The 26,774-nt window shown below is 36.1% G+C and overlaps 1 protein-coding gene across 3 annotated transcripts; it reads left to right on the top strand.

Annotated features, from left to right (window-relative positions):
- Window positions 1–3,962: 3,962 nt before the first annotated feature.
- On the top strand, window positions 3,963–26,751 carry NUDT4 (nudix hydrolase 4). Of its 3 annotated transcripts, XM_087723356.1 has the most exons (6): window positions 3,966–4,543; window positions 8,898–9,076; window positions 13,552–13,662; window positions 14,253–14,297; window positions 17,698–17,785; window positions 23,960–26,751. In XM_087723356.1, the coding sequence occupies exons 3-6, from the start codon at window positions 13,609–13,611 to the stop codon at window positions 24,160–24,162; spliced, it is 390 nt and encodes a 129-aa protein (XP_087579482.1). In that variant the 5' UTR covers window positions 3,966–4,543; window positions 8,898–9,076; window positions 13,552–13,608; the 3' UTR covers window positions 24,163–26,751. The 3 variants fall into 3 exon arrangements, with proteins under 3 accessions (XP_087579481.1, XP_087579480.1, XP_087579482.1); XM_087723355.1 differs by lacking the exon at window positions 8,898–9,076 and having other exon boundaries at window positions 3,963–4,543; window positions 17,701–17,785; XM_087723354.1 differs by lacking the exon at window positions 8,898–9,076 and having other exon boundaries at window positions 3,965–4,543.
- Window positions 26,752–26,774: the final 23 nt, after the last annotated feature.

Genomic DNA, 26,774 nt, shown 5'->3' with positions numbered 1-26,774 from the left:
TTACATTCCAAAACAAAATGTCAAATGCTGTATTTCTTTACATGACTGCATTACTGTAATGAACCCTTTTAAAAACAGACATTCATCCATAAATATTTAAACTACATATCTTCAGACACAGGACAGAGACAATAGCCTCATAGTAACCCTTGAATAAATGTTGCTTCACCTGCAGTCTTAACTAAAGCTTGAAAGGTTTAAACTTTTGTTTGACTAGGAAGGCTTTTGAATCTTCAATATATCATTGTTTCATAGTAGATTCTATTGCTTTTAAATATTGGGCCCGCACCCAGTATTTTTTGCAAATTATTACTAAAATTCATAAAGTAAACATTCTTGTTCATGTATTACTCTTTTCCATATGAACTTTGGGTGAACCTTTTGCACATCCTAATTCCAAGTTACTGTTCGATCATGCAATTTCCAGCCATGTCATGTCATGCTGTCAGCTAAGGGAAAATCTTTGACTACTTGGATGCAGTACCCGGATCCAAAAGAATATTTAGAGGGCATGACATCTGATTTTGTTTTGTTTATTTAAATCAGGTGCTTAGGAATGGGAAGTCTGGGATGCTTTCCATAACCATCTAATTACATTATGTGATGTACAGGGATTTTTTACAAGCTATAAGAGCCTGATGAAGAAACATCATGAATACCTATCACTAGGCTTTACTGGACAACACTGCATCTCATGTTGTTTACACACAGATTAATTGGCACAAAAATACTGTAGTTCATTGTTTCTCAACCTTGGCAACTTGAAGATGTCCGGACTTCAACTCCCAGAATTCCCCAGCGCTGGCTGGGGAATTCTAGGAGTTGAAGTCCGGACATCTTCAAGTTGCCAAGGTTGAGAAACACTGCTATAGTTGCTTAAGGCTTTCTTCAGTTTGAGAAAGTGAAATTAGAGAAGGCTATCTAGATGCAACTACCAATATACATTAAGCACGATAGCTATGAATTACCTCAAACTGTGGTAGAACAAGGCAGAAAGATGTGATGACATCCATATCCTACTTGTGGGCATTGGATTAGCCCCAAAAGGAACAGAACAGTTGAAGCAAACAGATGTTCCAGCAAAGAGGTTCTAAAATATTGCTAGGTTTAAACATAGATTTGAAGAGAACATTTCTTATCTTCCAAAGCTATTCTAGAAATACTTTATAAAACACAGTAATAGTTTTACAGATTAAGTATTCCAAATACAGAATCATGATGCAAATAATCACCAGTAGTAATAATATATCTAAGAGTCTGCATTTTATAGCTTACCGTATACAATTTTGACTACTCTCTCTTTTTATGATGATTGTGCTAAATTATAAATTACCTATTAAACATTTTGTAATGCTAGGGGTGGTCTGTCATGCCTTAAAATACATTCAGATTTTGATTCATAATTAACTTCCTATAATCATGTAAATATCTCAAACTTAACAGGAATGTAATGTAGTTAGATTTTTATTACACATATATGAAAGGCATTTATTGCAGCAATGAAGGTAATCTTAGATATCTTGCTGTCAATTATTCTTCTAGTAAGAGACTAATTTCTTTCTCAGAGAATGACCTCAATAGGAAGTAGTTAAGAATTTGGACTATGACTGGAGAGATGCAGATTTAAGTCCCTACTGAACCTTGGAACCCAGTGGTTGACTTTGTATGAGATAACAAATTGGTTCATGCACAACATAAACCATGATATATGGAATTATGTTGTGTTCACACAGTAACCAAAGCAAAATTAAATACCATATTGTTGCTTAATAATATGTGTCCATAAGATCCTACTTAGCAGCCTAACCTACACTACAACTTATTTTTGTAAGACAAATGAGGGAAAACTCCATCTATTGCTCTAAGAAAAGGTAGGCTAAGACAATTTCTAAACTACAAATATAGGTAGCTATATATATATACACGAAATGTTCCAAAACCAGATACCCTTGGTTCCACAAATCCACAAAGCCCTTATCCGCGGAGACATAAGCGCGAAGACTAATTCACGCCATTCAAAGCGCTAAGGAAAAACGCGACCCTACCACGATGACATAATCGCGGAGGGCAAATCTGCGCATTCCCAAGCACTCAGTACCCTAAACCTAACCCTAACCCTAACCCTAAAACAAACCCCTAAACCTAATCCTAACCCTTACCTTAATAGAAATCGGCTTTCTGCCGCGGCGCCGTTTTAAAGCGCCCTTCTGTTGCTGCGCTGTTGTCGCGGCGGTGATGACGCGCGATGATGACATCGTGGCTTTAGCAATGCGCTTATGTCTCCGCGGATAAGGGCTTCGCGGTTTTGTCGTGCCACGGATACCCTTTAGGGTTTGTTTTTTGAAGTAGATCACACTGACTATATTCACACCACATACTAGCTGGTGGCTTAATGAATTAACCCCACTGTCTGAATTTATAGCACAAAGTGGTCTACAAGGTAACCAACTATAATTTTATCTACTGTGTTGAGTGAACCCAGCCACTGACAGGTGTCCAACATACTATATCATGATTTGTTACCAAGGGTTTACTGAAAAAACATTAGCTGGGTTTGCATGCATGTTATAATATAAATTAACAATGCCTGGGTCCATATGTTAATCCAAAAAACACATATGGCAGCTTTTGTGACTGTAAATAGCGATGATTCTGCTCAGCTTAGAAATGACTTCCTTTCCAAATACCTGCTGTGTTAGATGCTTTGCTGTACATTAATAAAAAACAAAAACAAAGACGAATACAGCATTCACTGCAGAATTTTGAATACAAAAACATTTCATTGTTCCAAGTTGGGAAAAGGTCATGGCGGAACCAGTAATAACTATAAATAGATCTTGATCAAGGGCCATGTTACCTTTAATAAAAGCCTCCTAAAGTTCCCAACACAGTATATTGTTTATCATCATTACATTATTTGATTTCATTTTATAATAAGCAATAATTATGTGTAATAATAAATTTTAATAAATAATTCTTATTTAATAATTATTTCAATGTATCCCAATAGTGTAAGACCATGCTGTATAAAATTTATCTAATTTAGAGACATTTCCCTTAAAGGTGGAAATAAACGCAGAGTCATTCTTTTCTAATCTTGTATGCTAAATATTATTGAATCATGACATCTTACACCTCTCTTCAGCCTATTCTGTTTGCAGGTGCAACTTGTTGTAGCAAGTTATAGGAACACAAAACATCTGAGATTCCAGAAGCTGAAAACCCACCGCGCACCCAGATTCAAGTTATAAAATTGATTTATCTCAAAAGGATGTTTTAAAATTTGTTTCACAACTTGTAAATGTGATTGTACAAATTGTGCGTTGTACAAATCCGGGCAATGGGGTTATTTCAGTAAACAATCAGGGGTACACACGCTGTGCAGATATAGCCAACGAAAGATGAGCCTAGGAATTAACAAAAAAAGAAAAAAGAACGCTTTGGCAAAGAGCAATTTCCTCCTATTTATTCACCTTTTTACGCGGCAGAGAAGTAGGCGCGATGAAACCACAGCGCGCACAAGATAACGAAATAAATTGTTTTATACAGTATTGGATAATGTAGCAGTAGCGCTATCCATATCGATTTTTTTCCACCCTGAACAGTAGCAGCCCTGGAGGATGCGGATAATGGATCTTCAAATTGCAACGGAGCCCGGAAACCTTTTCATTAGGAAAAGCCGAAATCGGGGAGAAAGGAGCGGGTAGCGCCCGCCCCCCCTCGCTTCCACAAAGCCACGCCCTCTATTCACTCGCACCGTTCTCGCTCTTTCGCAGCCAAACGACAATAAGAGGCCTGAGGCTGGCCGAGCAAGAGCGGGTGGGCGATGGCTGTTGGCCACGCCCTTTCTCCGGCCCCCTCCCCGCCTCCCTCAGCTGAATTAATTCAGCTTCGATCCAGCCCCTTTCCTCCCTCGTGTCGCCCCTCAGAGGCGGGTCCGGCGCCTGCGCATTGAGTCCGAGAGGCCGGGAGGTTGCGGGCGGGTGGAGGAATGTGCGTTACAGTTAAATAGTGGATACAGCGCCGCAGAAGCGGCGCTTTCTGGGGACCGGATGAAGGACAGGGACTGAGGGAAACGGGTGGAGCTGCGGCCGGAGGGGAGCGCTCGGGCCGGGTCGCAGTGGCAGTGCTTGAGGAGAGACCGAGGCGCCCAGGAGAGACGACAGACGGAGAGGCTCCATGGCGCGGCGTGGGTTCCTGAGTGGCCGCGGCGTCGCCAGCTCCACTGCCACAGCTGTGCGCGGCGCTCTCTCCCCCTGAGGAGCGCTCCCTTGGCTCCCTCCTGACGAGGAAAAAGGCTGCTCTCGCCCCGTCGGGGTCCTCGGGTTGGACCGAAGAGAGAAGGGGAGCCACCGGGGCCTCCCTCGTCGTTCGCTTCCCTCCCACACGGGCGGGCGTGCCGGGGGCTGGAGTAGGCGGCGGCGGCGGCGGCTTTCTTGCCTCTATGATGAAATTCAAGCCAAACCAGACGCGGACCTACGACCGGGAGGGTTTCAAGAAGCGGGCGGCATGCTTGTGCTTCCGCAGCGAGAGGGAGGATGAGGTGAGAGGCGGCTCCTGGAAGGCTGCGGCGTATGGCGGGTGGCCTGGAGGAGAAGGAAAGAAGTCAGGGATGCCCCCTCTCTTCTTGCCCGGCCACCCGCGGCTCCCTCTTCCTCAGTCGGGGCTGCCGCGCCCAGACCCGCTCGCCCCTTCCTTCCTTCCTTCCTTCTTCCTTTCCTTCCCTCCTTCGCCGCCGGCCATCGGTCCGTTCGGCTCCTTTGTGTGCGGGTTGTCTGCCGGAAGGATTTGCCTTGTCGCCCCCTTGCGAGCCCCGTCGGTCCATGCCCGGCTCCTTCGCCGGCGTGGCTGACGGGGAGCCAAGGTTTGGCTGAATGCGAAACGACCCCCTTACGAAACCAGCCCGAGCCGCGGCTTTGGGAGCAGGCGTAAGCAGAAGCAGCTCTCCGCAGGCGGCGCTTACTAAGGGGAACCCGGGGAGGGTTGCCTGCAGCTAGGGCTGAGGAGGGGAGAACTGTGCGAAGGGCCCACGTGTGTAAGGAGATTGCTGCAGGTCAACCCCCCGTGGGTGAGGTCAGAACCAACGTGCTTTCAGCACCGTTGCTAGCCGGCCTGATCTGGCTGTCTCCGAAAACGGCAAGGGCCGAGTTCAACGACCTCTTTAGAGTCGGGCGATCAAGTTGCTTTCGAGACCGGCCGCCGCCGTTTTCACAGAAAGGGCCCTTTCCTCCTCCTCCTCCCCTGACTTCTCAAGCAGACAGGTAGGCGGCAGTAGTTCCTATTTATGCAACCGTAATCTATGAAACTTGCTCCTGGCGATTTCCCTGCCCCATTTTTGTCGCTGCAGGATGCGTTCCGAGTGGCGGTATAAAACCTGTAATACCTGAGCAACGATTTTCTATTACCGATAGAAGAAAATAATTGTAACCCTGTGGAGATCTTGGTGATCTCTGAATTTGGTTGGTTGTTTGCTCGCACACTTTTCATTGCCCAATTAGGTAACATCGATATACTAGTGGATAATGAAACGTCTGCAAGCACACAACAAAGCTCAAAGAGCACCAAGGATCCCACTATATCCTATTAAAACTAAACCAGGTAGGTCAAAGATAAGGAACTGATTTGAAGCAGGATCTGAAGTGCTTGAATAAATATCTGGATAAATAAATCTATAAGAATCTATGGATAGATGTGTTTTCATATATACCTAAGTACTAGTTGAAACTGAGTAATGCATAATGCAGTGTAATTTTACTGAACTTTGAAAAGCTGTATTTTTCTTCAAAAGTACAAACACAAAATTGTGCAAAATTGCTTTGACTAATTTAGTTAGATATACCATAACTGGTTGCAGAAATATGGATGATCATTAGGAGACTCCAAAGAGTCACGCCTTTCCATGTCACTTTGATGTCACCTGCTGAATGTCAGGGTTTTTTTGCATTCCAGAGGTAACCATTCTTGATAATATATCAAGCCACTAGAAAGATTTTAGCAGTTCCAAAAAACTACCATCACTGACAAAAAAATTGTTGATATTGATAACTGAAGGAACTTTTTCACTAAAATCTCAATATTTGATTAATTGTGGTTGAATTAATCCTTGTTTTTGAAGTGAATGTATATTTTAAAAATTCAGCTTTTTCCATTATAACTTTTAGCTGCCACTTCTCAGGTTTATTCAAAGTGACATAAAAGTCTATTGAGGATACATTTAAATACAAGCTGGTATACTGTGTGTCCTTTGCTATATCTAAGCTATGTATAAGAAACAATTTCAGATAATTTTCTAACAACATTTTGAATCTCTGCTATTTCTTAAAGTACAGCATATGAATAAATATTTTATCTACATCTTTGATGAGTGCCAAGTATTAGTTGAAATTTGAGGTTAATGAGGGGAAAAAAGATATACTGTTTCTGTATAATATAGCAGTCACATAGTATTCTTGTCATATAAGTATAAAATCTAGAAAAGCAGCCCTAACTGTATCAACTTACTATAATTTTATAATAGCAATAGCACTTAGACTTATATATCGCTTCACAGTGTTTTATGTTTTTCCTCTTTTTCCTCCACCAATCTTATAGCATTTTAATGCTAGTGATGGTAGTTATATCTATTCAGAATCATTTGAACACCTTTCCTAACATACTAATGTAGATTTTATTAAAAAGTAGATTTTAAAATTTACATTTGCAATACATTGAAGAAATTCAGTTACAGTATTTGAAAAATGGCTGTAGGGATTGCTTATTTAGAGATATATTTACATAAACAATTATTGCAGGAGTTTTGAATTTAAAAAGGACTTGGGTACATTAGATTTTTTGATATTTTACCAAACCATCCACTGAAGATGATCATGAAATCCTGTTCATATATTTTAAATATTTAGAACTCTGCCATCCAAAAAGAATAGACACAGGCTTTCTTATAAAAACATTTTATTAGGTTGCCTAAGGAATTCAATATGTTCTTAATTAAAATATTGTGTAGTTTAGTCTGCAGTGTGGCTATACTACCTATTCAATTAAACATGCTACATCACAAAATGCCAGCCCTATCTCCCCGCCCCCCGCAAGAATGAGTGGAACTTGCATCAAAAATATTCCTAGAACCTAAAAATTAAGAATGGCTGCAGCTACTTGTGTTTCATTTGTAAGTATGTCCATGAAACCCACAAAAAGTTGAGTGATAAGAGTTCATCTGTGAAGCCATTGAAGAAGATAGGAGTAAAATAGTTGATAGCATAGCATACCTGTATTATCTTGACAATATGAATTTGCACAGTAAAGCTTCACAGACAATCTTAAAACTGTAGAGGGAGCTGGTGTTGTATTAAAAGTGAACTACTCAGCAAGTTTAGTGTATAAGCTTCAATAATTTACTTTCAAGGGAAAAAACATAACTATAAGGCAAACCATACCACTAACTACTTTGACTTTTCTGAGTATTTTGGCAGACCAACTTCATAAAATTTAGAGAAAGAAACAAGGGACCAAGTAATAAAGATCTGGGGATAAGGAAATATTCTATTTTAAGGAATGTAGCAAAAACATCTAATCTTATGCCTAACATTAACAGTACAAGAAGCTTAGTAATTCTTAAGCAATTCACTTCTTTCTTTAAAAGGATGTTCTATGTCAGAAAACTTCATAATGGACTGATTATTAAATTGATGCCAAATCCTGTGTTATTTTTCATTTCTGCGAAATAAGTCTAAATAGTCATAATGAAAGCAAAAAAAAATGTAGGTGGTAAGAAAAATATAAATCAAACTGCTTTGTTATAAAAGACATTACAAAAATTTGAATCCTTTTTAAGTAATTGTTTCATTTTGACTTTCTAAATAGCAGTTGTAGCATGACACTATCTTGCCTGTTTGTTGTAAGAAGTTCCTTGTGGCCCTTCTCCATATTGTAGGGTATCTTCATGTACAGATGCACTTCTTAGCATTTTAAATTTAACTTGTGGCTGAAACCATGTTATGACAAAACAACTAATCTTAGGATTCTTTGAACATCATTTAGATTACATTATAATTCTTTTCATGAAATGGTATGAGTTCCTGTAATAATGGAAAAAAGCCTTGCCTCTTATCTTGTGAAAACTCTCGTTTAATTTATTAATGCACCTGAGCTTTGTCTGACGTATTTGAAATGTTGTCATTTTTCTCCTAATACATGAGCATCTTTATGTTTCAATGTGATTTTGCCAAATAATAACATAATATTATGCTAAGCCACGTTGTTTTCCTGTGCCTTTCTTACTTGGATTGAAATATGAAATACTTTAGTAGTTGATGCATGGAACTGGAAATAGTTGCAATAGTTGTGGGCTTAAAAACATGGAATGACTATGGTTATTTTGTCTAGGCTACAAATGCGTAGATTAAATTTTTTCATCTTTACTTTGATATGTATGAATCCTATAAAGGATTTAGAGGATCAATAATTATAATATAAATAAAATGAGAATATTATGTTTGGAGGTGGTACTGTATAGTCTTCATAGTAGCCAAAGAAACCATTTTTAACAGATTCTGTGGAATGCTAAAATTTTAGTCTGGATTTCTAGAGTTAATTGAAATAATTATGTTTAATATTGCACTCATTTCAGAATCTAAAGATAGTATATGTTCCCATAGAGGTTCACGCATTGCACAGAAGCACAAAGATACCTTATGGCTTATTCATAGTATGTGATTCTAGTCTGTAATATTTGCTTCATGTGTCTAATCTGTTATAACATGGGAGCATCATGAGAAAAGATAATATTTTAAATGAAAAATGTTTGAGAACAAAAAAATTGAATGCTTAGACATTTCCCTTTCCCACAGAGATAGGCATGTCCAGTACTGTGGACTGAACATAGCTTCTTTTGTGTTTTACAGTGCTGTGATTTCTCCCTCAAACTTTGAAAAGTAGTGTGCAAATAATTTGCTGTGGAAGAGCAACAAATGAGTGACTTGAATCCAGGGTTGTGGTGATTATTCGCTCTTAGAAGAACTTTAGTTTGCTGAGGAGTAAAATTTTGACAAAAGTTTTCATTAGACTTGACTCCAGTGGGACTGTGAGTAACTTTTTAATATTACATATGCACACTGTGCTTTGTTCCCAGCCAGACATTTAAACATGAATATATCAAAAGATTATAAGTAACCAGCAATTTGCTTAAATTTGTTCCAAGACATTCATTCAAATAGGATTAATCCTACATACTATGTGGAATCAATTCAAGCATCTTTTTTTCTTGTAGTTTTAGCATACCCAGTTTGATGTAGTACTTAGATAGCCAAAGCATCTTTTGAAAGACATATAATACACTAAAATACTATTCAAACTATTTTGATTAAAAGTACAGTTCTAAACAAAAAAACCCCTGCTGTCCTATTTGGCATAAGATAATTATATTTCCAAATTACAGGTAGTTATCCTTGCAACATGTTTGCATTAGCCAAACCCTACCTCAAATGTTCTGAATATACATTTTAAGAAAGCTTTTTAAAAACTGGAATAAGTTCAGGGAAGAACAACATGAATAATAAAGGTCTGTTAACTCTATTTTATGAGGAAATACTAAGAAAATGAAATACATTTTTCCCTTGGGAAAAGAAAACTTCAACAATATATTCAAGTGTATACAATCCAAGGTATGTAAAAGGGCACCATATTGATGCTTTTTCTTCACAATAAAAGCAGTTCAGAAATAGAACCAGTTCTTAAAGAAAGTGGGGAATTCTCCTATATTAGATTCACAAGAAGCTGGATAACCATTATGTGTATGCTTTAAATTGGGTTTCTGCACCAAGCCAAAAAAAAAAGCCTCAGTGGTTTAAAAGATACCTTTCAGTTCTTATTTTATAAAAATTTCATTATAAGTTAATGCTTTGCTCTTTAAGGCTGCTTATGTTTTGAAACTGATTTTGACTATAGAAATGCAAATTAAGTTTATATTCGTAAAAATCTTAATACAAATAATTTATTTCACTCTTTACATTTTTTCCATTAAGCTAGGGGCAGTTACTGAAAGTGCCATGTTTTGATAGTTCATGGATTTGAATCTTATATAATAGTACAAACTTGTATTTTCAAGCTTCAGGCAAGCCAAACAATGAATCCTTCCTTGTATTAGTAATTGGGATCTCTGATCACAAGCTAAACAATATAAATGCTGAATGAAACATTTTCATTAAACTGGATTATTTCATCCGGAAAAATAATCAGATTCGTTATTGTTGGTGGTCACTCATATGAATACAAAACATGTTTTCCTTCATTTGGGGGAAAAAAAGTTGCATCTGATGAAAATACATGTTTTGGATACAACTATAAAAATTATGTTTGATGGGAGAAAAATAAACTTATGTGTGTAAAATTGAAGAAATAAGGCACTAAAAGTCTATGAACTATAAAGTGCCTGGCTCTGATCACAGTATCTAAATGTGAGGAGTGCCCTTCATAAGCACTAAAATTTATAAACATGAAGAAAATATACTGTGAACAAAGTTTTTTCAACACATTAACCAATTTATTCTAAAAATCATGCTCAGCTATCTTTCTAAAAGCTACTTCATTTTACTAAGAAGAATGTTTAATTTGTGCTGCTATTTGAGAAGAAATAGAAAATAAATCATACATTATTTTTAAAAAAATCCAGTACAAACCATGTACAGTACATGGCTGAATTCACTTACATTAGTTGATATTTGATATCTTTATATCCCATTTGTCTTATGCAAGATGTATCCAACAATAGTTTAAACATTTTGCATGAATATAATTTGTTGTTAAGGTGGTTAAATAATAGATGTGTAAGAGAATATAATGTAAGAATAGTAACTTGTGAGAAGAAGAAACTTACTATTTGGCAGAAAAGAGAATATTAATGGTGCAAACCAATTTTCTACAGCCTAGTATCATGTAATTGTTGAAATTGCAATTCCTAGAATTCCCTGTAAATGTGGCTAGAGAATTTTGACATAGGTCCTGGTACATTAGGAAAGAGCCAAATTGACATAGGCAAGAGAGTACATTTGGAACAATAAATTTTCTGTGGTTTGATAGCCTATGTAAACGTAAATAATTGAATTCTTAGAGTTTATATTTCATCTTTATAGCTCTGTTAATTTTAAATTATGTGTTCTTTTGTCTAGATAAATGTTATTTTATGCTGCTTTGATCTTACAAATACTCACAATCAGATTTTAAATTTAAAACATCAAGTTTAAAAACATTTTCTTGATTTAATAAATTGTTATCTATCATCTGCAAGTACAGTGAAGAAAATTTACCCTCTACCCTTCTTACAGCCGTGTGGCTAGATTGCTAATACTTTCCTATACTGTGTAGCAGCCCCATGACCCTAATGTTAAAGAGAAGCTGGAACAGTTGATCTTGCTTTAATTGTATATAAAATACAAAATTAGAATCATGGAATTACAAGGAACATTCTAATCCAGCTTTCTGACCAAGGCAGAAATCTTCAACACATACACCCTTTTTAAAAAAAATCTCCAGTGATGGAGAACCCACTACTCAGGAGGATTTCCTCTGATATTTGAAATTAACACATCTGGTTCCCTTAGTTCTTGGGAATTGGATGAGTGGGACTATCAGCTTTTGATTAACTAGTTTTGATGTCCCTGCACATTATACAATGTAAGCTTGGAATGCTGTATTAACAATAGTTTTACTTCTTATGTTCACAAAGTGGAGTAAGGGGACAAGTGACACTGGTCAATGGTGCTCCATAGATTTTTCTCTGTAAGAACTGATCACTTCTTTGCTTTTCAGATAAGACAAAGTAGTGTGAATAATGAAAATATTGGAAAGCAGAAGTATAGAGTGAAGTAGCTCCCAAATACTAAGATATATCATTGTAACTCTTGCTTGAGTATAGGACTTCATTTTGGAGAACATTATAGACAAAACAAAACATTTAGACTTTTAAAAAATCTGAATTCATAGTTTAGGAACTATGATACTGTTCCCTAATTTTTTAAGTGGGAATAATACCAAGAAATGTATCTGCTTAGTTATATTTAACGGATTAGGGTTGGAAACAAATATACAAGCTTATAGTGTGCCTATTGCAGTGCATTTATATGAAGTGCTACTTTTAAACATCCAAAGTTTACATAATTGCATAATCTCACAGTTAAGTCTAATATTGAGTAGTATCAAAATTTTATCTAGTAGTGAAAATAGGAATATGCTCTTCTTTATATTAAAAGCAAGAAAGGCATAAGTGTCCATATTATACCTGTCAATTATGGTATCTCTTTAAAGAAACTACCCTTTTTTCTTGGCTCACACAGTGTAGCTACTTAAGCTTATAAAAATATGAATATGAGTTAAGGAGTGTTAACAGCATATTTCCGCCTATTCCAAGGCATATTTCCGCCTATTCCAACGCCTATTCATCATACCCTGTTGGCACTTGCTTAACTCAAATTGTATCGGAGGGAAATGCTCTACCATGCAAGCCCAAGAAAAATGCACGTTATTTTTAAAGAAGTCTTCATTAAGTTGTACAGACCCATGTCCAAATTGAAGTATGTTTTAAAGCTTCATTACAAAACACAGCATAGCCCTAATTGAATATTTGTACTGATTTTCTATCTAGTTCCATAGGTTCAGAATGAACCAAAGAATTTTTTTAGGTGGTCAGTGACAAGAATGTTCATGACCATGATGATATTCAGTCCAAGAGGAATAGTCAAGTCCAGCCCATAGATTGAAGACCTGAGTCTAACAAGGTTGTATGATCTTGTTTAAAAGATCAGAGTGTATAGTAAAGGAGTCTAGGCAAACTGGTTCAAAATATCATGCACTAAATTATAATCTGGTGTAATTTTAAATAACTTGGCTAATTTCCAGCATGATTGCTTTTGCTCTAGACAGCTGAGCTCTAATGTTCCTTCAAATTTCTAGCTCTCAAGGAAAAAACTATTTAAGAAACCTGGATTTATAATCAGACGTGTCTTTTTTTTTCCTACATATTTGTGGGCTTGCTTTAGGATCAGAAATAGGAATGGAAGAGCTGCAAGAGATTAAAAACTATCCAAGCTCCATTCTAGCATTTAAGTCTCAAAGCAGCAGAAGTTCATAGGTTGTCTCATTTTCTAATATCTTCTCAGAAAAAATCTTCTAATTTGACTGTGAGAATGTTAGGCTTAATTCAAGTTGTTGGTCGTAACCATTAAAGCCTTCAGTTGTTGAAAATTATACCTGGCTACCAAAGGGACTGCCTATCTCATTATTAAAATACACTGTACTCTGAGGAGGCTATCATTGCAAGACCTACTTATTGCCAAGTAGGGAATTTCTTCATCATTGTTTCTAAAATTGCAATATAAAGAGTTATAATTAGTTTTTGCTAGGGTTTTTTTCCCCAAGAAGTATCGAAACATGTCTCTTTAGCTTGCCTTTTAAATTACTTTCTTTGTTTTATCATTTTCTGATAGTATTATTTGTTGCATGCTACCTTGGTCTCTTAATGAAAAGGTGACATAAATATATTAATTACAGTGATTTTATTCATAGGTGCTATTAGTAAGCAGTAGCCGGTACCCAGATCAGTGGATTGTTCCAGGTGGAGGAATGGAACCTGAAGAAGAACCAGGTGGTGCTGCTGTCAGAGAAGTCTATGAAGAGGTAAAATGATTTAGAGTTCCCAATTTGAAATAATTTGTGGCTCTTTTTTTCAGGATCTTTACTACTAATTCCTTCCTTCTAGTATATAAGGTAGACAGGATTCATGCTTCACACACATAATGATCTAGAATCATTCTTACATTCCTTTTACAGCCCATAAGTGAGCTAAAATGAGTTACATGCTAGACTCATCTGAATGAAAATACTATACTGCTACTAGATGTATAATATCCCTTTATGATAGTGCCACTGGATTTTGCAAGATGTGGAAATCAAAATGTTCTTCTTAAGAATATGATTCTTATCAAGTATTTTCTTGATGAACAAAACTGGTTGCTATTTAAGTGTGCTACATTTCTCAAAGTTTCATCTGCCTTATTAGTTACATTTTCCTGCATGTAAGTCCTATGAAAATAATTAAATAGGAACCTTTGTTGGAAAGTTCTGTGCCTAAATTAAACCTAATTGCTAGAATTGCAAAATGGAGGTGGTTTTCCTCCCCACAATTATATCTAAAAATTATATTGTAAGAATATAAGGATTGACTATGAATATTTTTCTTTTTAAAAATGCTGTCTTATTTCTTGCAGGCTGGAGTAAAAGGAAAACTTGGCAGATTGTTGGGAATATTTGAGGTGAGCCTTTTAAAATTTTCTTGGGAATATATTCTAGAAAATTGGTGTGTAGTTGTACTTAGGGGCAAGAGAAAACACATCTAAAATTGGGTGAAGAATTGATAATGTAAGTTGTTGGACTTCTTAATCAGATTTGGCAATGGAACAATATTATAATACAAAAATGAGAATATATTTATTCTATGGGATATTACTTTTTCCTGTTTTCAATGGTGTTATTTTTGAAATTCATTCAGGCTGAAATCATTACTACCACCACTGAAAAGCAATGAGGATATTTAAAGGAAGCACTTCTCTAAACATTTGGATGAAGTACAGCAGTCCAAGGTTGTCTGTGCTTGTATGCATCCATGGCTACTTTGCTTTGCTGGCAGTCTCAGTGGCTATGTCTGATATCAATATACATGTCCACAAAAGAGACATCCATGGCTACTTTGCTTTGCTGGCAGTCTCAGTGGCTATGTCTGATATAGATATACATGTTCACAAAAGAGACAGCTTTCAAAGCAGAATAAAGTTGCTTTAAATCTTAATGAAAGGGATTTTCGCATTTGTGAAGAGCTTTGCTGTGAAAAGCTTATACAACAAAGATAATTAACTTTTGTCCAATTCTTGGACACAGCATGTGTTAAATCCCATAGACCACTGGCAAATTCAGTAAAAGCCAGTAGACAAAGCAGAACCATATTTGTAGCATTTATATTTCTGTTACCAAGCATACAAGGAAAACTAATATTACTTCTAATATTGCAGATTCTAGACTTTTATAATATTTTATACATTTTGGTTTTTTTCAAATTTGTTACCTTGTTTCTATAATGATTAACTATTAATTTCAATTTTATTGACTATATTTTGTTGTACATACCTTATGTACATTCTCATCACTATTTCCTTTGGGATTGGAGTGAGCGGTATTATGCAAAGGGGCAGAAATGGAGGAAGAAATAGTAAGCCAATTAAATTGAAGATCGGATATAAAAGAAAAGAACACAAAATAGTTAAATCCAGATTGCACTTATATCATTTACCTCTCTAGATGTTTTTATCTGTACAAATTATCTTTGTTTCTATTATATCCCTACAGTGTTTCATACACTTATTTTTTTGTTCTTTAAACATCTCAGTTCTCTTTCTGAAGATCTCATTAACTCCATACAACCATGACTTTCTCGGTCCCCTTCTTCTCAATTCCTTCACCCTTGGTTATAGATTTCTCTGGCCTTCTCAATCATTCCATCTGTATGATCAAACTACAGATAGTCCTCAACTTACAACAATCACTTTAGTGACCATTCAAATTTACAATGGCACTGAAAAATGTGACATCATGATTTTTCAAATTACAACCTTTGCAGCGTCCCTATGGGGTGGATTTTGGGCTCAATTATGGTTGTAAGTCATACTTTTTCATTCTGGTCTCACACACTTTATATTCAGAGCATTGATTTTGCATCTTTTCATTTTTGACCCTATATTTTGCTTGTTACATTGTATACATGTTGCTTAAGTATTTCATTTCCACAATTTTCAACTTTTATGGTTTTTTTAGCTACACTCAAATTTTCACTTCCAGATTAGAAAGTGGACAAAAACATCCTGCTATATACACCAGTTTTGCTACTCCTTCTTTTGACAAATATTCATTCCTTGTTTCCAATCACTACATATCCATTACCTTTCCACCAGCATTTATGTTAAATGCTGTATTTATGTCCTCAGTCAATATACTTATAACATCACAAGCATTTTATTGATGTATAAAGTGTCAAGTTATCATCACACATCCATGTCTTACTCCCTGCTAGGCCTGTTTATTTTATTATATCCTCATATTCATATAGTTCTTGTTAACCTTTTCAAGAACAAATATATGAATGTACATCATACTCACAATATAAAGTTTCAGTACTCTGGTCCAATTTTATTTATTCCCCCCTCTTTAACCCTTTCAGCCAGAATTCTTTGAGGCACACTTGACAAACTAATTTTACTTAGTTTTTTGATTCAGATTTGTTACTTTTCTTTTTGGAGGAATGCTATTCTTTCTTCATTATACAATTATCAGGCATAAGTGTATTTTTCACAACATAATAAACAAGTAACATAGTTATTCTATAAGCAAAAAGCAAACGTATTTTATTTTTTATATTACACTATATTTGCAACTTTACAATATTTAGACATTCTCATAGTGTTCAACATATTTTTCATAATCATTTTCTGAACATTAACATTTCTAGCATTTATTTCCATTCCATTATCACTACCGTGTGTGTGTGTGTGTGTGTGTTTATAATATTCATATTCATTTCAATATTTATTACTTTTTATCTTAACATTTCATCCCTCTTATTTTATCAATTTGTTTTCTCTATACAGGACACACATATTCTCTTTCAATAGTTATTCTTTCACTTCAGCTTTTTTTCATTTCTTTCCATATCTATTTTTTTCTTCAAATAAGTATATCACATTCAGACTTTTCCCTGAGCAAACATTGACTCCAAAAATCCTCATTCTCTTTCATTGTTGGGCTTCTAAATGGCCCATTTACTTTTGTCTTCTTATCCACCCACTTAAGTCATCTAATTAAACTGCCCGCCACCCTATTATATTCACTTTATACATTATATAATTTCCTCAGAATGATACACAGAACTAATCATTGTTCTTCCATTATGACTGTTCACTGGGCCTTAACTTGTAATTATCACAAACCTGTGAATTTCTGCTTTTGTATACACATCAGATAATCTATGTAACATCTCATAATGACCTCATTCATGACAGCTATGCCATCACTTTCCAACATACACTCATCAATTATTTTCCATACAGACGGATCAGTATAATTCAGGCTTATTCTTCCTATTTCTTGTAGCCTCATAAAAATTCAACCTACCTATTTTTTTTTATTTGTTAATTCATGCTGTTTAACATTTTTTATGCTTGCAGTCACAATCTTCTATGGCTTTCATCAAAGGGGCCCATAAATACTGTAGTACATATAGATTAGGCCTGTCTTTAATCATACTGGTGCAACATGTAGCACTCATTACTAAAATTAAAAACATCACATAGTTTTGGCACATTTTGGTAATATACAACAAGTTCAATCCCACTTTGGTTGTACTCCAACCATGCTCATACTGTTCTATGAAGGCTTCAATTCCTAATCATATCAAAACCTGCATCTACCAGCTAAAAGCTCCATATTGTACCTATCCTGATACAAATTCAGAATAATGTTGCTTTTTGAAATTAAGCTAATTCATGAATGTCAGTCACATTGAGTATTCTTTTACCATGGAGAAACAGGATGTAAGTAATGTTAATATGGCTCTGATATTGCAAATGTAAATTAAACATATTTCTGTTATCTTTTTTCATACTAAAGCAGAATCAAGACCGGAAGCATAGGACTTATGTTTATGTTCTCACAGTGACTGAAATCCTGGAAGACTGGGAAGATTCAGTAAATATAGGCAAGGCTTTTTCTACCTTATATATGCTAACTTTTTAAAATAAAATGAGTGTTTGTAGAATGTTATATTTAGGAATGTTTTTTAAGAAATGCTCATTCAAGTTATGATATCATGTCATTTAAGTTATAAGCATAATTTGTGTGTATGTGTAGTATACAAGTATATTACTGACAGGGTGCAAATCAGCAACCTAAATCATACACAGCCCAAATGGTTAGTTTTTCATAGTATGTCTGTTTATAACTCCAATTGTTAAAGACCTTTATTCATTAAGATGCTAAGATATACATAAACATTTAATATATAGAGATGAAGATTTTGACAGCTTTCAAGCAATAACCTTGTTTCTCACAATTATAAACTTTTCTTAAATATATTAAAATTTTAAATTTCAAAATAATAATTATTTTAAAAGTATAGCTAAACAGTGTGAAAAATTTCTTTACATTTTTTGTAAAACTTGTTTACAAGTTATCTAGGTTTATAGACAAAGAATAAATTGACCAAATTTCCTGATGGTACTAAGTTGTTTAAAGGCGGCATTATGTAGTATTCTGAAGGATTCCTCCAAATGTAGTGAATGGATCTCACATAAATACAATAGCAGAGTTAGAAGGGACCTTGGAGGTCTTCTAGTCCAACCCCCTGCCTAGGCAGGAAACCCTATACCATTCCAGACAAATGGCTATCCAACATCTTCTTAAAGACTTCCAGTATTGGGGCATTCACAACTTCTGGAGGCAAGCTGTTCCACTGATTGTTCTGTCAGGAAATTTCTCCTTAGTTCTAAGTTGCTTCTCTCCTTTATTGATTTCCACCCATTGCTGCTTGTTCTACACTCAGGTGCTTTGGAGAATAGTTTGACTCCCCCTTCTTTGTGGCAACCCCTGAGATATTGGAACACTGCTATCATGTCTCCCCTAGTCCTTCTTTTCCTTAAACTAGACATACCCAGTTCCTGCAACTGTTCTTCATATGCTTTACCCTCCAGTTCCCTAATCATCTTTGTTGCTCTTCTCTGCACTCTTTCTAGAGTCTCCACATCTTTTCTACATCGTGGCGACCAAAACTGAATGCAGTATTCCAAGTGTGGCCTTACCAGAGTATTATAAAGTGGCATTAACACTTCATGTGATTTTTATTCTATCCCTCTGTTTATGTAGCCTAGAACTGTGTTGGCTTTTTTGGTAGCTGCTGCACACTGCTGGCTCATATTTAAATGGTTGTCCACTAGGACTCCAAGAGCCCTCTCACAGTTACTACTGTTGAGGAAGGTATCACCTATACTGTACCTGTGCATTTCGTTTTTCTTGCCTAAATGTAGAACCTTACTCTTTTCACCATTGAATTTCATTTTATTAGATAGTGCCCAATGTTCAAGTTTGTCAAGATCCTGCTGTATCTTAAGCCTATCTTCTGGAGTGTTGGCTATTCCTGCCAGCTTGGTGTCATCTGCAAATTTGATGAGTTCCCCATTTATTCCCTCATCAAATCATTGAAGAAGATATTGAAGAGTACTGGGCCTAAAACAGAGCCTTGGAGTACTCCACTGCATACTTTCCTCCATGTAGATGCAGTTCCATTGAGGACGACACGTTGAGTGCGGTTGGTCAGCCAGTTACGAATCCATCTGGAAGTGATCCTGTCCAACCCACATTCTTCTACTTCATCTAGTAGTAGATTATGGTCTACCTTATAAAATGCCTTACTGAAGTCCAAGTAAACTATATCGACGGCATTCCTCTGGTCCACTAATTTTGCCATTTTGTCAAAGAATGCAATAAGATTAGTCTGGCATGATCTGTTTTTGACAAACCCATGTTGGCTTTTGGCTATTACTTTGTTTACTTCTAGATGTTCGCTAATTTATTGCTTGATTATCTTTTCCAGAATCTTTCCTGGTATTAAGGTCAGGCTGATAGGTCTATAGTTTCCTGGATCTATTTTTTTTTCCTTTTTTGAAGATGGGAACCACATCAGCTCTTTTCCAGTCCTCTGGCAGTTCTCCGGTGCTCCAAGATCTCTGAAAGATACAGTTCAGTGGTTCTGAGATCTCAACTGCCAGTTTCTTCAGAACCCTGGGGTGTAATCCATCCGGTCCTGGTGATTTGAAAACTTGTCTAGAGTAGACAGGTGCTCACTTACCGTTTTCTTCCCTATTTCAATTTTTGTTCTTAATCTAATTTTTGTGGTGCTGTTTTTGATAGGTTGGACTGTTTTATCCCTTTGTGTAAAGACAGGTGCAAAACATGAGTTAAATAGTTCTGCTTTCTCCTTGTTGCTTGTCACCTTCTTGCTACTTTTTCGCAGCAATGGACCAATTGTTTCCTTAACCTTTTTCCTGTTTTTAACATGTTGGAAGAAGCTTTTATTGTTATTTTTTACTTTTATGGCAAGCCTTTCTTCATTGTGTGCCTTAGCGTTCCTTACTTCTTTACAGGCGTGGGCTATTTGCTGATATTCTGCCTTAGTTATGCCCCCCCCCTTTCCACTTTTTATACTTAACTTTGTCTTTCAATTTGTCAGAGTCACAGTCCTTACTTGCATTCTTGACTATCTTAAGAATATGCCTCTTGTCTCTGCTGGCAGTAGCACCTGGCAGACACCTGACCTCTTTTAAAACCTCCATATCCTTTCCTAAATTTACATCCCTTACGATTGAATCACCAACCAGAAGGTGACTTCTCTTTTTACATATCTTGATCTTCTTCAGACTGATGTATGATACGTAGGTCCCCATTTTGCCTTTCCAAAGAAAGTTCTTCATTTTGGACCACGATCCCCGGCTTATTTGAGTCATCATTATCATAACTACCTTGACCTGTCTCTCTAGTGTCCCCATTAAGGTCAGCAGGGAGCTATATCTGTTATGCTGGGTCACAGCAAAAGCTTTGTGTTTATGGTTCACAGCTCTCACCCTGCCAGATCCCATGGTTGTCCAGACTGCTCTTCTCCTGCAGGATCTTTGCGGTAGAGAGGGCTGACAGCATGGTATATCCATAGTGTGGAATGGCCGGATTGGGCACCTAATTTCTGCTTGGAGAGCACAGATTAGAGATTCTAGATAGGTAATCTGCCTATGTAGACAGTATTCAAACTTGAAAAGAGTACTGCGAAAGACAGGTGCAAAACAGCTATTACATTGAACTAAGCCGGTCATTTTGAAATAAAATAAAATCACAATCTCAAGCGCACTAATCCAGAATGTATTATTGCTATTTTGGTTTATAGATAAATGATTCTACCTAGTCGTCTTTGTCTCTCTGACTCCCCCCTTGTAGCCAGCAGCTCCAATCACCAGCCTCAGTAAAGTCCAAATGAAATGGAGTTAAAGGGCCCCTACCTTTGTCTCTCTGACTTCCATCTTATAGAAAACAGCTCCTATCACCAGCCTCAGAGAAGTTCAAATGAAATGGAGTTAAAGGGCCCCTACCTTTGTCTCTCTGACTCCCCCCTTATAGAAAACAGCTCCTATCACCAGCCTCAGGGAAGTTCAGATGAAGTGGAGCCATTACCTTTGTCTCTTTGAATCTTCAGAAAAAATAGAACATTGAAAGAGGTTTAGAAAAACTCAATGAGAAAAGTTTGTATGTGTTTTGACATAAAGTCAAAGAAAAAGACATGGAAACAAACTGATCAACTTTTCTTAGAATTTTGTAGGTTATATCATTTTTTCATGCTTTTTCTTTTTATTGTTCATTATACATTTAACAGAGGTGTGTGTGTGTAAAAGTATATAGCAATGTAAAAGTATATATATATATTTCTTCTAAAAGTTTCTTACCAGAATCTGGCCATATGGTTAAGGTTTTCTATATACTATAGGGATCCTTGAGAAAGACAAGCCACTTAGTGACCATTCAAAGTTACATCCGACACCCCAATCTACTTACAACCTTGTTTCAAAGTTAAGGGCTTAAGTGCTGAAGTGCTCCCACATCATTTGCCCTTATGACGGATCATTGGTATGCTGTAGTGCTTTCCTATCTCTCTTGTGGAAGCAGCTACCATTTTCAGCACCTCAACAATTCCTTGTAGAAATAGCAGCTGCTTTCAGAGCTTTATGCCCTATCAGCTGGCCAGTTAGGAGTCTGAACACCTTTTGCAAGTTTTTAGGAAGCCAATTTCTGTGTGCACAGGCTGTAGCTTCAGGATGAATGTCTCAAAACTTTTCCCTTGGTTTAACTCCTTCCCTCCCCCAGAAAGCCAGAGTTCTTCAATAGGAAAAAAAAACAAAAGCTTGGAGGGAGCACTTGTTGATATTTCTTCCCCTCTCCCACCCCCACCCCAATTACATGCAAAACTAAACTCCCTGCCTCTGTTCTCCAATCTTTATCCCTTTTAAAAACCTTGTCTCAAGGATGAAGAGTAGAGGAACAGAAGCAAGCAAGAAAAAATCTTTCTGCAACTTTTTCCCTTGAGCTGAAAAACCTGCAAAAGTTTAGCCAATTAGAGACTCGTGCAACAAAATAGAGGATGCGGACTTTGCAACCTTAAGCTGTTCACCCATAGAACCCTGCTAGGACTTAAAGGCTAGACTGTAGACTGTCTCTTACAAGCAGGCAAACTAAAGCTTGCAAAGGCCCAACATGCTCTATTTTATTGCAAAAACCTGTAATCAGCTACACTTTTGGAGATGAATTTTTCAGTGGCCAGCTGATGAGGTAGAAAGCTGCAAAAGGCTAGGGAACTGGTTCTTTTTTTGTCCCAGAAAGGCAGAGCACCTTGACAGGAGGAAGGGCAGGGACAGAATTAGAACAGGCAAATGTATCCAGCATTGTTTCCCATCATTTCTCCTTGGTAAGACAGCTATGCAGCAGGCCAGCATATAAGGCACCCAAGGCTTGGGAAGTGGAGCATGGAGTATCTCAGGATGGTGGCGGCCTTGGGAGGCCTGAGGCAGTTGGGCCTGTACTTTACTAGGCCTCCCAGGATCTTCCCCACCCCTGAACTTCACTTAAAGATCCATGCATTTGTTTAACACTTAACAAAGGCACTGAGGAGAGACATAGCTGGTTGTTAATTGAGGCACTTAATTTAACATTTGCCAAACCTCTGATCCAAATGGGCAGGCTTCATTATGTTGTAACTTGAGGACTATCTATACTGTTTCCTAGTCATTCGGCAAACAAGTCAGCCTTTCACTGTTTTAGATAATTTATTAAAGTACATTAGCTTTAATGTACTTTATTCCCTTGTAAAACTTGGGAATAAAAGGACAAAAGACAGAAATAGAAAAAAATCATTAAAAGAATAGATGTTTTCCCTCAATATTGGACCCAATTATCTGTTAAATCTAAATACAGGAAAATTAATTGTAGTAAACATTTATAGAACAAAATATTAAAATATAGAATTCAGTCATTTCATGACTATTAGCATTCAGTCATATGACTATCAAACTAAATAGGATTGGCTGATCAATGGCTATGGATCTTGAAGTCTGAATCATATAGAATATATACCTGTTATGGAATATGGAAAGGGCTAGCTATCTCACAAGCAAGTTTGATAGCTTTTTGAAGGCTTCTTCTTTTTAGCCATCATGTTCTGTGGAATACAGGTAGTCCTCAACTTACGACCACAATTGAGCCCAAAGTTTCTGTTGCTATGTAAGATATTTAAATGAATTTTGCCCCATTTTACGATCTTTGTAAAAGTTTAGTGAATTATTGCAGTTCTTAAGTTAGTAACACAGTTGTTAAGTGAATCTGGCTTCCCCATTGACTTCACTTGTTAGGAATCGCAAAAGGTTCAATCACATAACCGTAGGACACTGCATTGGTCATAAATATGACTCAATTGTCAAGTGTATGAATTTTGATCTTGTGGCCATGGAGAGTTGCAACAATCTTTTAACTGTGAAAAACTGTCAAAACTTTTTTCAATGACATCATAACTTTGGTCACCAAATAAACTGTTGAAAGCCAAGGATTACCTGTATTAGACTATGTTAGACTATGTTACCTTGGTGTTGCCCGTATTTTAAGAATAGATCTGAAATTTCTGGAATGTTTTAAGTCATTTTTATATGCAACATTGTTAAATAATGAAATCAAGGAAGTTTGTTTACTTAATGAATTTCTATACCACCCATCTCACCTAAATGACTCATAGTATTAATGAAGTTTCAAATAAGTTGAATCTTAAAATACTATCCTTCTATTCTCACAGGAAGGAAGAGAGAATGGTTTAAAGTTGAAGATGCAATCAAGGTCCTTCAGTGTCACAAACCTGTACATGCAGAGTATTTGGAAAAATTGAAACTTGGGTGTCCATCTACCAATGGAAATCCTGTAGTTTCTTCCCACCCTGATAATAGTTCTCTCTATGTTACTTCAGCACAAACCTCTGGGCTACCATCTACTATAAGATAAATTTTGAGTTGCTTTTTCATGTTCTTCCATCACAAATGGAGATGTATTAGTGATCCTGTGCTCTGTGTATTGTAATCAAAATCTTGAGTCCATGAATACTTTATGTTCAGTCTTACTTCTTTTCTCTTTTTAGCAATGTATTTTGGCAAATCAAAGCCATACAGGGATTTTTAAAGATGCCTTAAATGGTCCTTTTTCATTTTTAAATATAGTACCTAATTTAAAGAGTGAATTTGAAACTTGACATTTGACTTAATTCAGTTTCTTAAACTTTCTCAAATAATTATATTGTGTTATCCCATTCATTGTTGTTTCCCAAGGTCAAAATTAAATTAGTTGGAGGAGTTAAGGCAATGAAACCAACAAAGTGCCTTCAGTGTTAAGCTTCCTCCTTTAAAATGTTTCATAGAAAAATCAAGAGCATATCAATTTTTTTAAAAAACATTATCAGTTCTTCATATTGCTCTTGTTAAAGATTTTGGCCAAATAGGCAGATAAAACAAAATGCCAATATTTTTTTCACTTTTGCTACTTATTGCCAAAGTTAGAATTCACTTTCTTTGCAGTTCCAGCAGGTTTAATTAATTACTGGAGACCATTCCACCTTTTTTCAGTCGTTTTATAGATTATGTGAATCATATTTGGAAGATAACTGTTTGGAGGGCTAAATGGGGGCAAGGTCATATCAAAACATTGAAATGTTTTCATATCTGCCACTAAAACATGCATGTTTTGTCTCTAAACAGCAACATGTTGTAATTTCACAATTTTTTAAAAAAGCATCTACACCAAATTTCAATTTTTCTGTAAAGACAGAGTTTTGGTTCTGTTTGTAAAAAATTCTCTTTTCTCATTCTTTCTATGTGACATAAATTCACTGTAAATAATTCAACAGATGTAAAGTGTAAAGTGGAAAGTAAATGTAATGTAAATACTATTGTTCAGCCATTCAGGTTACCACCTATGACTTTCATGTCTTAATAGTGACATAACAAGCAGGAATTTCAATAGCTCAATTTCTTTAATATATCTTCAGATTTTTCTGTTTTTTTATTACACAGCTGTTAAAGGGACAACAGTTATGCCTAAAACAGGTGGGGACTATATACTATGTAATGCTGCTATGAAATAACCACTTACTGTTGCAATTTTTTTTAAAGTGTCATAATTTTTCCTCTAGAAAGGTGGAAATAATGTGCCATATGGATGAATTTAAATAAGGAACATCTGTAAAATATAAGAACAGTTGTGAGCTTTCATTTAAGAAGAACCTAATATTAGTAATAGAGGATTGATATGAAGTTCTACCATAGGTAAGAACCTTGAAATTTTAGTAGCTTAGATGATGGTGGGAATCATAGGGCACAATCAGTTTCAAAGAGCCCTATGTAAAGTCAAAATGAGAATGCAGACTTAATACAAAAACCTTGTATTAACTGGAATGGGAAAGTGATTAGTTATAAGTAATGTACAATCCTAAATTGGCTGTTCAGGCCCACGTTTCTATTTATTATTCAATAGTTTATTGATGATATGGTTGTAAAAGTGAAAAAACGCCTCACATTATCATAGTGATGAACAGAACAGTAAGTCAAGTCTCTAGTTCTTAACAGCTTCATCTCAACATTTTTGGAATATAATCTAAGCTAATAGAAATCGCACATTAGTAATGCATGGTTATTTTGCTTTTCATCATTATATGCTATGTAAAAATGTACAGTTTATGCTAACTAAATCAAAAGTGAGTGCTTATAAATACTTCAGGCTGCCGTGCCACAGTTACACTGATGTACAGATCTCTTTAGCCTATGCAATTTAAAATAATTACATCCTCCTCAGATTTCTGATATCTCTCTTGAAACATGATACACAGGATAAGAAATATCCATCGTTCAATTTCTTGAATTTACAAGTTCATTGAATAAAGTTCAACATTCTTTAATTCTATAATTTACAGGCTGTGCAGTGCTTTGAAATTGGTTTAGGAAAAATATATGGCTGCCAAACAAGTGTTCAGCTTGTGTTACAAAGCACCTCTTCTAAACTGAGTCCAAAGAAACCCTTAGCTGTACTGTACTAATTTGCAGGTATAGGCATGGCAATAGGTTTGTCAGATGTAACAGGAAAGACCTATTTCAAGATAAAACCTTTTATAATTAATAAAAACAGCATCGTTTTCTGTAAATTGTCAAAGTATTGAAATATTCTTGTGGAATGAGGATATAGATCAAAACTTGCTCTTTAGTGACATGCATTTGGTCTCTCGGAAGAATGGAAATTGATTTGGATCTTCATGTACAAAAGTTTGTTATAGAGAATAAGTAGTTGGGAACATATCTTATAAGCAGTGTAAGAGGCAACAAGAAACAAAAAAATAAAACCATGTTTACTGCAAGCTACCAAAGCTATTAAAATGTTTGAAACAATTGTTCAATGTGCTCCTGAAAGTGCACATACAAAGAGAAAACACAATTCAAATTGTAAACGTTTTGAGCTGAGCATGGCTTTCTTTTAAAGACTGATGTAAGAATTTTGACTTTTTATATCTGAAAGAAACCTCAAATAAAAAATAAACACTTCCCGAAGACAGTGCCATGAGTCTGTTCTCATTT

Source organism: Thamnophis sirtalis, unplaced genomic scaffold (assembly GCF_051295495.1).
Source record: "Thamnophis sirtalis isolate CommonGarterSnake01/CBP01778 unplaced genomic scaffold, rThaSir2_p1.2 scaffold_9, whole genome shotgun sequence".
Classification (NCBI taxonomy): domain Eukaryota; kingdom Metazoa; phylum Chordata; class Lepidosauria; order Squamata; family Natricidae; genus Thamnophis; species Thamnophis sirtalis.
Note: the sequence above shows the minus strand (reverse complement) of the source record. Positions and strands in the feature narration are given on the sequence as shown.

Bases quoted from the DNA above. Each gene is read 5' to 3' on its own strand.
- NUDT4 (XM_087723354.1), top strand. From the start codon at position 4,445: ATGATGAAATTCAAGCCAAACCAGACGCGGACCTACGACCGGGAGGGT. The intron at 13,663-14,252 runs GTAAAATGATTT...TATTTCTTGCAG, and splicing joins TCAGAGAAGTCTATGAAGAG to GCTGGAGTAAAAGGAAAACT. The intron at 17,786-23,959 runs GCAAGGCTTTTT...CTATTCTCACAG, and splicing joins GGAAGATTCAGTAAATATAG to GAAGGAAGAGAGAATGGTTT.